This window comes from Prinia subflava, chromosome 16, assembly GCF_021018805.1.
Source record: "Prinia subflava isolate CZ2003 ecotype Zambia chromosome 16, Cam_Psub_1.2, whole genome shotgun sequence".
In the NCBI taxonomy this organism is placed as follows: Eukaryota; Metazoa; Chordata; class Aves; order Passeriformes; family Cisticolidae; genus Prinia; species Prinia subflava.
In genome coordinates, this window is record NC_086262.1 from 12,049,387 (window position 1) to 12,063,408 (window position 14,022).

The following is a 14,022-nucleotide window of genomic DNA, read 5'->3' on the forward strand; positions in this document are numbered from 1 at the left end:
GATCACGGTTCCCAAAACAAGACAGGGTACTGTGGGTCTGTCTGCCTCATCCCTCTGGCACTTACAGGATCCTCAAAAAAGTGTTTAGCTTGCTGTCTTGATACCTCTCTGAAAGCTTTTGGTGCCCAAACTAAGCTGTTATTCCCTTGTCTGGAGCTAGGCAAGGATGTCCTATTTATTTACAAGAGAATCCCTGAGATACTGAATAAAATCGTAATAGTAAAAAAATCCAAACTCTTTTAATACTTTCCAAAAATTCAACAACAACAAAAAAGTTACATCAAACAACCAACCAAAGAAAACCTCTCACGAAGAAACAATAACATTTCCAAGCACAAGGACAAACAGGCAAACCCATGCTCAGTGGCCTCGGTGCCCCTCTCTGCTCAGATCCTGTGCTGGCCAGGCTTTCTGGGAGCCCCTGCTGTTGGCAGGACCATGCACGGCTGCATTCAGTGTGGGACTGTGAGAGCCACGGGGACAAGGCTGTGCACACAATCCTCGGGGCAGGGTCCCCCCTTGTCCCCAGCTGGGCAGCCTGCTTCGAGTCTGTGGGCAGTTCCTGCTCTAACAAACCTTGCTGCTTGGTTTTTCTACAGAAATTGACTTTTTTTCTTCCTTTTTTTTTTTTTCTTCTTTTTTTTCCTGGACTTCTGTTAGCCAGTGAGGGATGTGCTGGTGGGACCAGCTCCATTCCCTCTTCTCTCTCCCAGTGCCAGGGAGCAGACATGAAGAGGGTTTGCACCAGCTGATCCATTCCACGAACAAACTGTTGGCTTGATGCAAGCCCTTGGAGCCAGAGCTGGGAGCAGGGAGCCTCTGTACCCCACATGGGGCACTGCCAGGCTGTGCACTGCTAATCCTTTCACACCTTTCTCCATCATGACTGCTGCTATACCTGCAGTGCTTGCCCTCCTCCTCCTCCTCATCCTCCCCGTGGCCAGGCAGCCTGGGGCAGGAGGAGGTGGCATGCTGTGGTCCTTTGTGGTGTTGGAGGCAGTCCCCTGGTGAGGAGGCAGGTTAGTCACTGGCATCCCAGGAGCATCCTCCATGTCCCAGCAGTGGCTGGAGCATTTCCCCTCCTTTTGCAGCAGGAGCACCGTGGAGGGCAGCGAGGGGAAAGATCCAGCCAAAATTACAACCCAGCCATGCAGAAGGGGATGCTGCAAGCTGAGGGGGACACACACAAGCCTCCCTTCAGCAGCATGTGCCAGCCCCCTGCACTCTGTTCTGCGTGGAGATGTGCTTCTCTCCTGACCCCACGAGCAAGCCCCGCTAGAACATCACCTCCTCGCAGCTCCCGTAGTCACTCTCCACCATGTCGGAGCCCTCGTAGTTGGGCGGTGGCAGGGGCTGTGCTCGGATGCTGGGCTGGTGGCCCAGCTCGCAGTCGGCGTAGGAGGGCTGTGCCACGCTCAGCCTCATGCTGACCCGCTTGTAGCCCGGCTCGGGCTGGTACGGGACGCCCTCGCCCTGCACCAGCTGTGCCGGGTAGTAGCTGATGGCCGTGTACTCGTTCTGGCACTGCGATGCTCCCGTGTCCGCGGGCCCCAGCGGCAGGAAATCCTCCAGGTTCTGGTTGCTGTAGCGGGGCGGGATCGGGGCTCGCTTGTTGCTCTGGTCCAGCGGGAAGGGGAAGCCCCCGTAGAGAGCGACCGGCTCCGGGTCTGCTGGCGGAGGGGGCGGCGGCGGGAGAGGAGGCTGGGAGGAGGAGGCAGGGGGGCCTGGAATGACCTCGTAGTGGGAATATTCCTGGACATCTGAGGACAGGTACCGGGGCGGCCAGTAGGTCGTTTCTGCCGGGTAGACTGGAACAAAAGAAAGTCGTGTTAGCTGCAGCTCTAGTGGTTGCCGCCGCTCTCTTGCCCTCCTGCCAATTCCTTCTGTAGGCTCTGAGCCTGTAGGAGATGTGGCAGACTGTGGAGGAGACGTAGGGATAGGGGAGGTGTAATTGCTAATGTGAGAATTGTGGGAACCTGAGATCACCCCTGGCTGTGCTGAGGCAGTGGCCCCAGCAGCCCACAGATATCCACTGCTCTAGCACCCAAAAGACACAATTCATCATTATGTTTGGGTGCAGGAAACTCATGTTCTGAAGGGATTTGGGCAGTGATCCAGTGATCCCCTGGATCTCCCCATTTCCCTGCAGTTACTCTTCTGAGGAACTCCTGCATGGGGTAACCTTGCTGTCCACAGCCATTCAAGGTGTTTGCCTGAGAATGTGATCCCTCTGCCCAGGAGCACTGATGCAAATGTCTTCACTAAAACTCCTACTGACTTTTAGGATATTTTTTTGTCAAATTTTCTCTTTTACAAGGTTTTTTTGACCCGAGATCATAGTCTGCTGTGTATTAATGGTTTCCCTGCTGATTGTGTACCAGACTAAGCAGGCTAAAGCAGGAAACTGGGAGGAAAGAGCCAATGAAGACCCTATAGCAGGGCTGGGGCAGTATTTGCCCCTGCTTTGATTTGCTTTAGCCAACACCATTTGTCCCTCACATTTGCAAACCTCAGATCCACTTCCCAAGGGAAAAGAGGGATGTGTAAGAGCAAGAAAAACCTGTGGCTACTGACCCATCTCCTCCCTGGCCCAGGTGCACTTGATGAAGGACTCGTTGTCAGAGTTGGACGGGGGTGCGACGGGGGGCAGGTTGGGGGCCACGCTGCACACAATGGTGCCCCGGTGCTTGGGGGCATTGGCCGAGTTGAAGGTGACAAACTCGGGGGTGCCGGCGGCTTTGCGCTGCTCCGGCGTGGCCCGGCCCAGGTTGTTGTGTGCCGCGTCGCTGAGGATGTTGAGCTCGATGGGGGGCACGGGCTGGGTGCCCACGCCCACGCTCTTGGAGAACTCGCTCTTGGAGAGCAGGTCGGGGTCCTCACGGGCCACCGGCTTGTGCGCCTTGGCGCGCTGGCGGCAGCGCTTGCGGGCCAGCACGAAGGCGGCGGCCAGGACGGCGGCCCCCAGCACCCCGGCCGCGATCTCGGCGATCTCCTCGGGGCCCAGCGCCCACTGCGTGGGCACGATGGCGGGGGTGATGATGGGCTGGGTGCAGTAGTCCCCCTGGTAATCCGACGGGCAGATGCAGTGCACGGAGCCCTGGCTGCTCACGCAGCGCCCGGCGTTGCGGCACGGGTTGTCCCGGCACTCCTCCGCCAGCTTCTCGCACCTGTGGGGAGAAAGGGATGGAGACAACCCCTGTCGGTCTGGGATGCACCAGAACTGCCTCATCCTGTTCAGGCTCTGGCTGACACCACCCAAGGGTGCTCTATCCTGGTCTGCTTTCCCTCCCTTGCTGGATTCTTGCTACCTGCTTATCTCAGCAGAGTATCAAATGATGCTTTTCAAGAGACCATGTTTTCCAGGATGGTCCTATTTTTCAGTTGTATGGCCAAATTAAAATGGGGCACTTTCTGCCTCAGAGGAGTGTTTGGAATTCTAGGGCTAACACTGCATAGAGAGATGGTCCCATCCTGTTAAATTAGGGAGCCCAGGGTCAGTGTGAGGTGTGTTAACCTCTTATGAAATCTCCCATGTCCTCCAAGCTCTGTGGAGCCTCTGGATCATCTGTGGTTGTCTGCAGGTTGCAGCAAACATTTTGGAAAAGACTATCCTGTGAGGTGGTGAATGGTCACCCTTGCTGGAGAGGCTTTTTGACATTTTTTGGAGCATCTGCAGAACTGAGATGATTCTCTGTCCTGCTCCACTCCACACACAACCTAAATCTTTGCCAACAATACAGGTGACCTTTCCTTCCAACAACAATGACCTCCGCACGCTGGGGGAAATATCCAGTGCTTCAGTGGCTTTCCTTCCCTTTTTTTGTTCTCATTACTGAATTAATTCTGTGATGTTTGCACTGCTCTTGCTGTAGTCAGTGATTTAGGACCTGTGAGCTGCAATGTGCACCCACAGGCTCTGGCTGATGTCAGGTATTACACTGCCACCTATTGCTCAGATACAGCCTTTTATTCCAAGAGCTGAACGGATAATTTCTGCCTCTGCCTTGATCCACAGGACCAGTGTCCATCCTGGCTAAACTGGCAGAGCAGAAGGATGAACTGGGTGCGATGCTGTTTGAGCCTATGCTGGGAATCTCTGACCAGGCTGGGCTGGAGGCAAGGCCGGGGTCTTGGAGGGGCTGCTGGGCTGGGGTGGTAATGCCCACTTGCCTTGAGCTGGGATTTGAATTGGATGAACTGGATGAATCACAGCTGTGAGCTGGGACAGAGATTTCTTTTGCATTAACCTTGTAGAGCTGGTCCCAGACAGAAACAGTCCTTTTAGCACCCTGCAGGATGGGTGTTCGGGGTACTGAAGCAGGGGGCACATCACAACTCTGCCAGGCAGGTTCCTCCAGCCTCAGGACACCCTCCTGCCACCCAATACAGTCTGCCTGTACCCTGCTGCCACACCTCCCATCACAGCTGAGCTCCCCTCACCACAGCCAAGGTGCTCCCATGACTGCTGAGCTCTGCTCCTGTCACAGGGAGCAGCAGGGTGTGGGGAGAGACTCTCTCCCAGCAAGGAGAGGCTCTGCACTGCCCACAGCACCTGCAGGCACCAAAGCATCCGTAAGCAGAGGAGCTGCTTCTGTTTTCCCTCCTGCTCAGAGGAGAGGGATGGGCGCAGAGGGGAATGGCCACACGATGGCAGAGTTATTTGTGTCCTGTTCTGCTCAGCCCTGCCCTCCAACACCTCCCGGCTGCACCTGGTGCCTGCAGTTTGCAATTAATCCCGGAGTGTGTGGATCTGAGCTCCGGAAACGTGCAGCGCTCGTGTTTTCAGCCCATCACGGGATGTCACCTGTCCCAAAGCCCCCCCGGTCGATGTCACCTGTCCCAGAGCCCCCCCAGCCTTACCTTTCGCCCAGGTACCAGTCAGGGCAGTGGCAGGAGTAGCCAGTGGCCGAGAGGGTGCAGGTTCCCCCATGCAGGCAGGGCTTGGACTCGCAGGGACTGTCCCCAAGCTCACAGTGCTCACCAGAGAACAGCCCGGGGCAGATGCAGGTGTAACCTGGAGAGGGTGACAGTGAATATATCTGTGTGAAAAAATGGGCAGGAACAGGAAGGAGCAGTGCCTGTGGCTGATGGCCCCCGCAGAGGGCTCGCACAGCTACCCAAGCACAGGTATTTGCTGTTGCAGCAGGTGCTGTGGGACACCCAGACCATCCCTGGAGGCCTGGTGGGTTCAATACAGGACCTGGTGTCCTTGCTGGAGGCTGGGTGGCCACTCCAGGGCAGCACAGTGGCACTAGGGAGCTATTTAAGCAAGCCAAGCCTGTCCTCTCTTGACACAGACCAGAGATGCAGTCAGGGCATAGCTTTATTGCATGGAGAAGCTGAGGGACAAATCTGGGATAAAGGAAGGGGAACTTGGCTGGCTGATTCACAGTCTCTGACTGTTAACAATTCCCTGTAATTTGTTGTTCTCAGGAGTCTTTGGTCCTGCGAGTTCTCGTGGTATGAAGTGCCTGTCTCAACATGCCGAGTTTCTCCTGCTTACAGGAGATGTCTGCTCACAGACAAAGAGAACCCCAGCACAGCCAGGGACTCGCAGGGGGCTCCTGTTGTTTGTGCTTTTGGTTGCTGTTTAGCCCAACCCTAAGCATGGGAATGTCCCTGGCTGTGCTGAGCTCCTGCTCATCACCTGGCTGGTGCTGCTGTGAGGGAAATTCAGAGTTTTCACCTTGCAGCACACTTGGAAAGTCTCTGCTACTCATCCACAAGCTGAACAACCCTGCTTTAGAGCATGGGGCAAACAACCTGGGCCTGTTCCCACATGTGTGTCAGTGGCTGTACCAGAAGGACGTGCTGACACTGGTGCAGCAGGTGCTGGACATTGCCCACAGCGCTGTGTGTGCCCAAACACACGTCCTGGATGTGGGGCTCACTTGTGTTTGTGGTCCTGAGCGCTGTGGTTGGGGCGGTGCTGGGCTGGCCTGGGCTCTCTCCCCACAGATGTGTTCTCACACGGCCACGTGGCTCCCCGGGCTGGCTCCCACAGCAAGTCCCTGCCTGTGCTGCAATCCCACGCCTGAGATCCTGGGCACAGCTCTGCATGAACTCGTGCTGCCTGCCCGGGGTCCCCAGGACTGAGCCCACGGCACTGAGGGAAGCCAAGAAACCAGGATAACCTCACAAACAAACATCCCTTGGGCAGTCCCTTCCCTGCAGCAGTGTCCTGCCTGGGGCCATGTCCCACAGGCTCACTTGTGGTCAGTTGGGCCATTTGCAGGAGAAATTGTTCACCCTGGAAGGAAACTACGGGAAGGAACTAAGGGAGTGATTTTTCACCTCCCCTTCCCACTGTATTCTCTCTACGATGAAAGCAGAGGATACCTTTACTTAGAGCAGAGATGTGTTTTCCCCTCGTGGGCTTTGAGCCCCTTCCAGCCCAGCCTTCTGTGCAGAGGGTCTGAAGGCTGAGTGTGAGTGCCAGCCAGACTAACTGTTCTGTGCATTTACACCTGGTGTCAGACAAGTTCACCTGAACCAGGCAGCTGCTGAGTCGACAGGGCTGGGAATCTTGTTCCCAGAGGCAGCGGGCAGGGCAGGAGAAGGTGGTGCCTCCTCTGTCCTCACTTGCTCGCTGGGCTGGGTGTGCTTTGGCAGGGGCCCCAAAGAGCACAGAGCTGCAGGAGCAGCTTCTGCCCCATGCAGCAGCGTGGGAAGCATCCCACTGCCCCTCGGAGGGCTGAGGCACAGGCAGGTCCCATCTCATGGGGTGTTACGGGGTGCAGCCCTGCTGTGCTGGCAGCTACAAGGACTTGTAGGGCACTGACACACGGGTGGACATCACTGGGAGCAGCTCCTCTCCTCACAGCCCCTGTCCCTGTGATACTGCTCACTGCAAGGAGCCCCTGTGATGGCAGGAACAGGGCAGCAGGGACACTGCCTAGGGCAGAGCCTGTATCAATCCTCTTTTGGGTGTGTGCACCCCACGTTAGCCTGGGACTCTTGCATTTGAGCTTACGGTTTTCCCATATCCCTTTGCATAGCCCTGGGGAGTCGCTCACTGCAGTGGGAAGAGACCAAGATCTTGGCTTGTTTCTGCCCAGATACCATCACTGCACGATCCCATCTTGCCTGATTCCAGCCTTGTTAACAGCTCCTTAAGCAAAAAGGATGCGGAGGGGTGGGTGGAATTTCTCTATGCGTCTGAGTTTTTGGCAGCACTCTGGTCTCCTATGTCATGCACACTCCTTAGAAACACCTTCCTGCCCCCTGGGCCCATGCTCCTCTGGTGAGAGCCAGGATGATGATCTCACACCCTGTACCTGCTGCTGCACTGAGTCACTTGAGGTCCCCTGGCACAGAGGACCTCTGCTTTCCTCTGGAATAGCCCCTCCACGGGGGTGAATGAAGTTGTTGCACCCTTCCCCCCCTCACTGCTTATTGCTCTCCTACAGCTGTGTGTGGGGTGTTCACATACCTCCTCCATGGGTTTCGGAGCACATCCCGTTGTTGAGGCAGGGGTTGCTGCTGCAGGCACCGGTGGGGGAGCAGCACTGCTTTATCCCCACCTCCTCCAAGACTTCCTTGGACTGCCCTTTCCCAGGAAGGAGAACCACTTCTCTGCCGTTGATTGCAACCACGTCCAGGCAGCCCCTGAACCCCCGTGTGACCCTCTGGGACTGCAGCGGCTGCCGGAGGCCCCCAAAAATCAGGTTTTGCCTGCCCTGGGAGACACTGCAGGTGCCTGGCAGCTGGAGGGAGGCGTTTCCCAGGCCATCGACGAGCAGGCGGACGGAAGTGTTCTTCACCTCCAGGAACACCGAGTGCCACTCGCCGTCGCTCACAAACCGCGAGGAGGAGAGGTTCCCAGAGGAGCTCCCCCGGCAGCTGTAGCCAAGCTGAGGCACTCCATTAACCACCTGTAAAACACAGAAGCCACAGGTAGCTGTGACACTCTAGGCTGCTGTTTATGAAGGGTTTCAACATTTCTCCTACTGCTTGTTCCCTTCTCTCCCCGCCTTCACATTGACAGCTGAGATGACTCCCAAAACTGATAGCAAGAAGGACCAAATGCAGCCCCTTTTATCTTTTTTAACCTATGTTTGGATCAATTAAGTGACTGCAACTCCTTTATTTTGCAGAACACCTTCATGTCTCTGGCACAATTTCACCTGTGGTCCTCCTCAGCAGACTTTGACCAGCATGCAAGGAGGGAATCTCATCTTTCCACGTAACAGAGAGCAGAGCCATGGGATCATGCAGCTACTGCTGCAGCTGCTTGCCTTTTCTCCCACTTTCCTGAGCCTGATCAGAGCCCTGGCATTCAGACGATCCATAAGTGCATGACCAGCCACAGATGGACTCTTGTTCTGGGCCACGTGGCTTTTGTTCTGTTCTCACTGTCTCATTAGTGGCGGGCAAGGTGCTGGAGCAGTTGCCCCTTTGGCAGGGGTGAGGGTGGTGAAAGAATCTTATTGAGGAGAAGCACTGGCAGCTTTCTCTGGAGGGAAAAGGGGGACTTGGGAGGCAGAGAAAGGAATTACTGTTGTACTCATGCTGGAAAACCAGGCCAAAGTTACTGATACGTGCTGCAATCCAATCCTTGATCTCCACCAGACTGGAGAGAGACAAGGTATGGAGCTGCTAAAAATTAACTACACCAGTGTCTTCTGCATTAAACTGGGACAACAGAAATTCCTGTTTCTGGCCCAAGATTCATCTTTAAAAGCCATACAGGACAGAGAAAGGAAAAGTTAGCTGTGTTGTTTTGGGGTGAAGTCAGGGTTAAACCCCTTTTTCATGGTTATCTCCCCAGGGCTTTGTTGATAAAACCTCTCTCTCACAGAAGCCAAAAGCAAAAGGAGAAAAGAGATGAAATCAAGTGTTGGTGGGAAACCTGCAGAGCCTGCTATGTAACATCAAACAATTCATCCCAGGCAGGAGAGATATCCATGGGGGACATTAGAGACAGTGAGGAGGGTTGATTCTTGGAAGGGGTTAGAAGAGCAGGAATGATTATGGGCTACACTGACTCTGGAGAAAGCCACACAATGTGAAGGGGCTGCTCTGGAGCTGAGCAGGACAACAGTTAACTGTTAGAGAAGCCCACGGTATAAATAAATACCAGTGGGAGAAGAGAGCAACTGCTGAAGGAAGGAAGAACAAGAAGCAGCTGGCACAGGCCATGGAAGAGCCTCAGGGCAACACGAGTGTAAATCCCTTTGCACAATTGGCAAGCACACCAGAGAACTTTGTCACTTCACTTCATCTGCAGGAACATGATTTCACTTCAGATGGGTCTGTAGATTTGGCTTATCAATTTCTGGGGCTGGGAGACAGCTGAGAACTCAATTCCTTGGAGCAAGAATGGACAGACTGCCAAGCCTTTCCCAGTTTGCCTGGTCTGCCATCCTCTTGCTGCAACCTATTTCTGAATATCAGGAGAGCTTAGAGACTGGAAAAGTGATGCTATGCATGCTCTTGGGAGCTCATCCTCTTCATCAAATTTACGAACCACCACTTAAGGTCCTTTCAAGCCTTTGGCTCATATCTGGAGTACTTCAGTCTACAAAGTTGAAAATCTTGAGGGATTCCTTCATTTTTATCAGGCCAGGTGGTTTAGAAGCCTTTTTATGCCTAAGATATTGCTAATAAAGTGAGTCAGGAAAGAAATGATTCACAGGCACTTTTATGGAAGAGGCTTTATGAATGTTTCCTATTGAAAAGCTTGTGGAGACAAGCTTGGACACAGGAGATAATGGACTCACTGAACTCCACCAATAATGAGTCTACTCTCCCTTGACTCCCTGTGCTGGCCTGGATGAGTGGAGTTTCTTGCCATCTTGTACTTCCTGAGCACCACCTAAAGTGCTGGATTCCTTCTGATGAACTCTTTGGTGACTATCCCAACGATCAGGTAGAAAGCTTGAGAGAAAGCTTCTTGAGTAGTTTTTCTCACTGGCCCTTTAGAGTTCAGCCTAAAGTCACTCTCAGAGATGGGTACAGGACATATGGATGGTATTTCTCTGCTCCTGCTCTTCAGGAGTGATGTCTGTGGCAGCAGGAGCTTGAAATATGTGCAAAAGGCAAGTGTGTGTGGGTTGGCTGCTGTGCAGCTCCCTGTCTGTGTGGGTCTGTTGTAACAGTGGAAAGAAAAGTGTTTCACAACAGGAAGATGGGGTTGTGAAACCATGAGAAAGGATGGGGGAATCCAAGGACAGGATGAACACTTACAGGTAGGTCATAGTGTGTAGATATCAATGTGATCAGTCTCAAGGACAAACCTCTATAATCTGGTAAGCATGTCCTTAGTCTCCAATTAGTCTGAATTCAAGGAATATACAAAACTGCTATTCTTTAGACATCTGCTGCTTCCCTTCTGTTGCCAAAGTGGAAGAGGGAGATGATCTTTGAATGCTTTGGTAAGTTCATTGAATAGTCAAAGGGAGGAGAGTGATCAGAATGAAATGCTCCTGTCTCTCCAGGTGTCTAGAATAGTGAAACCATCTGAAGAAAGTGGTTGAAAAGAGGGGTATGTGTGTGAAAAATATAATTTAGGATACCTGTTCTGTCTTTTATGTCCATTATTGTAAAGGGCCTTTAATCTGAGGTACGAGAGAAAGTTTGCTCAAGTAGAAGCAGACTAGTCTGTGGATGACTCCACCTGATAAATTCTTTGTCCTGAGAGATGAGATGCAAGAGAGGAATGAAGAAACAAGCTGGAGGAAAGAAGGTGACGTAGACCTGCTATGGGTGTCTGATGACTTCACCAGAAGTCACACCAGAGACCAACACGTGCATTTACATGTACAGAGGACGATTCCCAGTTGTGGTTGCAGCAATTGCCAAACTGTGCTTGGCTCTCATTCCGTCTTCCCAAGTCTTATATTTCAGCTACACGAATTACTAAGGGTACATATTTTTGCATATTCTTTCTGTGATTCCTTTCCCTGAGAGAGTAAGGTGTTTGTAAGTGTGGAGAGAAATGCCCCTGCAGTGCCATACACACCTCCAGAGTGGCGTGGTCAGTCCCGTTGGCGTGGAACACGACTGCGTGGTGCTGGTGGGTCTTGAGGCGAAAGTGCATGTGCCAGGAGCCCACCTGGGAGTGCTGGTACCAAATGTAGCTGTGGCCCCCAAACCTCACAGCTGTTCCTGAAAGGAGAATGAAAGACCTCATCTTTGTGGCACTTTGAGGCTATGGACTGTATCAAGCCTTGCCTCTTCTCCCAGCCTGATGCTCCAACTGTCCAGGACCAGTCCCATCTATCCACAGCAACCCATGGATCCCAACCCACTGCATTTCCCACAGTCCCACTGGCAGCTCCCAGTATTTCTTCTATGTACTCAACTGTGAAGCAACCCTGAAATATCAGCCTGGCTATTTCTGTCCTTCAAGGTGCCTTCAGCGTGGTCTACAACACCCTTGAATTTCTCCATTCTTACTAAGCTTTTATATTATTCTGTGGTATTTCCTTACATTCCTGCCCTAGTGTTACTGATCCCCGCTCTCTCCAATTAATTCTTGAAGTATCCTAGAGCCATTATAACAAATATATTTTATTTGACTCTCCTCAAATTTATCAGTTACTCTGTGCTTTGCCAGATCCAGGATCAACACATGAAATCACAGATAAAAAAATCTGATCACTGACCTTCATTTCCTTCTAAGTATGAGTGATTTTTCTCAATAAGAGAGACAGATGTTGCTGTTATTAAATGCTACAGGAGATTAATCTTAAAAAATAGACTCTATGAAACTTTCAGACTCTAAGAGTTTTTGAAATTGTGGGCAGAGCTGTTGGTCACTGGGCAACCTAATTCCATGGAAAACCCAGGTGCTCTATAATGTACTGAAGGAAAACACAGCATGCCCAGGTTTATAGGGCCAGACACTGCCAGGAAGGATTGCTCACCATTGCAGGAGCAGATCTGCTCCAGGCTGTGCCGTGGGGTGAGGACGCTGAGCCGGGCAGTGCTGTATGTGGACATCATGCCTGGGTCCAGCTGGATGGTCTCCCTGCAGACACGGTGGGCACAGTCTGGCCCGTGACAGGGCACATGGATCGCCTTCTTCATCCGGAGCCCGACCAGCTGGTCCATCTCCCCAGCCGACCCCGTGAGCTTGCTGGCCAGCACCCGCGGCTCGTACAGGGAGCCGTGTGGCTCTCCAACAGCCAGGAGCAGATCCACCCCATCAGAGGCAGCCGCAGGCTGCAGGCTGGCCATGTGGATGTTCTGGCGCCGGGTGACGAGGACGTTCCCCAGAAACCTCTGCAGGTTGCGCCAGTGGTCCCCCACAAACTCCTCGGGGGAGAGGTGTCGGAAGTGCAGCACCACCGCCTTGTCCAAGGCCTCCTGCGTGAAGCACCACACGTGGACGCTGACGCTCGTGGTGGCCGTGAACGTCCCGTCACTGACCGTCACGTTCAGGAGGTAGTGGCCGTGGGGCAGCTTGTCCCCAGCAATGATCTTCCCATCTGCAGCTCCCACAGAGAAGAGCCCCTCCTTGGGCGCCTGTGCCACCAGCGTGTACACCAGCGTGTCGTGGGGGTCGCGGTCCGTGGCGTGGATCTTGCCCAGAACGCCGCCTCGGAAGGCTTCCTCGTTGGTGGTGATGAATATTTCCAGGGGAAGGGCTGAGGGGGCGTATTGGCTCTGCTCAGTCACTTGGATATTTATAAATGCAGATGAGGAGAGGGGAGGGATGCCGCTGTCGGAGACCTGGCAAGGAAAACAGAAGGATCTGTTACAGCCACTCACCTGACTGCTGAGGTCCTGCAAAGGAGAGTGCCCTTCAGGGAGCAGTGAGTGGAAGCTCTCAGGCAGCAGGTTGGGAATGAAGAAGGAATGGGAAAAATTGGCAGCAGTGTTGGAGCTCTGCGTGGAGAAGGCCCTAGGGAATGGGCAGCATCCCTTCCAGCATGGAGACCTCCTGGGGTCATGCTCACTTCCCTGTGCATTCAGCAGCAGCTCAGGCACCTCTGAGAGGCTCTGAATTCCTGAGGGTTAATAATTTTTTGTGATGTTGCCAATCTTTGTGGTTCCTCGGGTAACTGAGTGCACGGAGATGTAAAGCAGTTACACACATCAACACATTCGCCCACCTTCCAGGCTGTTTAAGCCCCTCTCCCACTCTGACAATGTCTGTCTAGCACTGAGTCAAGGAACCTCAAACAGAAAAATGCGAATAATCAGATTATGGGATAAATTTCTCCCTAATGCTAAGCAGTTAGAGGTTGAGGTTTGTAATATAATAGCACCCAGCTTTTACAACAACTGCCATTACTGAAGAAGTATGTACTTTACATGTTATTATCCTTTTGTTTGTAATAGACTATCCCTACTGATAACATTGAGAAACAACGAATTCATTCTGCAACAATAGAAATCCTTTTTGAAGAGGAACTGAAACCACTTCTTAAATGACAAGGATAATTAGAGAAAGCTTGTAGGACCAGATCCAGGTCTCACTTTAAATTGGAATTCACTAGAATGATTATGGGGAAAGCATCTGTCTAAGGAAACTGCTGACAGAGTATTTTTCATGATCATATTATCTGATTTTATCAACACAGAAGCTGGCCCCCTGCTTCTTGTGGGCAGACTGTGTGGAGAAATGAGCTCTGGAGCTGGCTCCAAGCTGCACAATTTGTGCCTGGATTGGATTTCTTCAAAGCCAGAGATGTTTTCATTCAGCTGGGCCATGCTAATCGCATTTTATTGCTACTTAAGCCAGCTGGGGAATTCAGACACCAGGACAGTAACATAGGCTCTACCTGGACTTGCAATAGGTACTGTTCTTTCATTCTTCTGTTCAGGACAGATGATGTCACCAGCAGACCATTTCGGGTGACTTCAAAGGCTTTCCCATCATTGCCCTGGGTGATCTGGAACGAGTATGGTGGTCCATTTTCTGGAGAGTCTCTGTCACTCATAATCAGCTCCAGGACACTTGTTCCCACAGGAGCATTCTCCTGAAATGGAGAAAGATGCTATTGGAGCAAGGTAAGCAAAGAGAAATAGCACAGGGGAACCTACAGTGCACCAGGAGCTGCTGGATCAGGA

General features: G+C 52.6%; 1 protein-coding gene across 1 annotated transcript in view; it reads right to left on the reverse strand.

The window, feature by feature from the left end:
* Window positions 1–294: 294 nt before the first annotated feature.
* FAT2 (FAT atypical cadherin 2) overlaps window positions 295–14,022 on the reverse strand; it is a 44,539-nt gene continuing 30,811 nt past the window's right edge. Inside the window, exons 17-23 of the mRNA XM_063413375.1 lie at window positions 13,734–13,931; window positions 11,871–12,678; window positions 10,964–11,109; window positions 7,433–7,874; window positions 4,861–5,014; window positions 2,575–3,167; window positions 295–1,808 (exon numbers count right to left, since the gene is read on the reverse strand). Of these exons, the coding sequence (XP_063269445.1) occupies window positions 1,276–1,808; window positions 2,575–3,167; window positions 4,861–5,014; window positions 7,433–7,874; window positions 10,964–11,109; window positions 11,871–12,678; window positions 13,734–13,931 (2,874 nt within the window). The 3' untranslated portion in view covers window positions 295–1,275. The remainder of the gene's footprint in view (window positions 1,809–2,574; window positions 3,168–4,860; window positions 5,015–7,432; window positions 7,875–10,963; window positions 11,110–11,870; window positions 12,679–13,733; window positions 13,932–14,022) is intronic.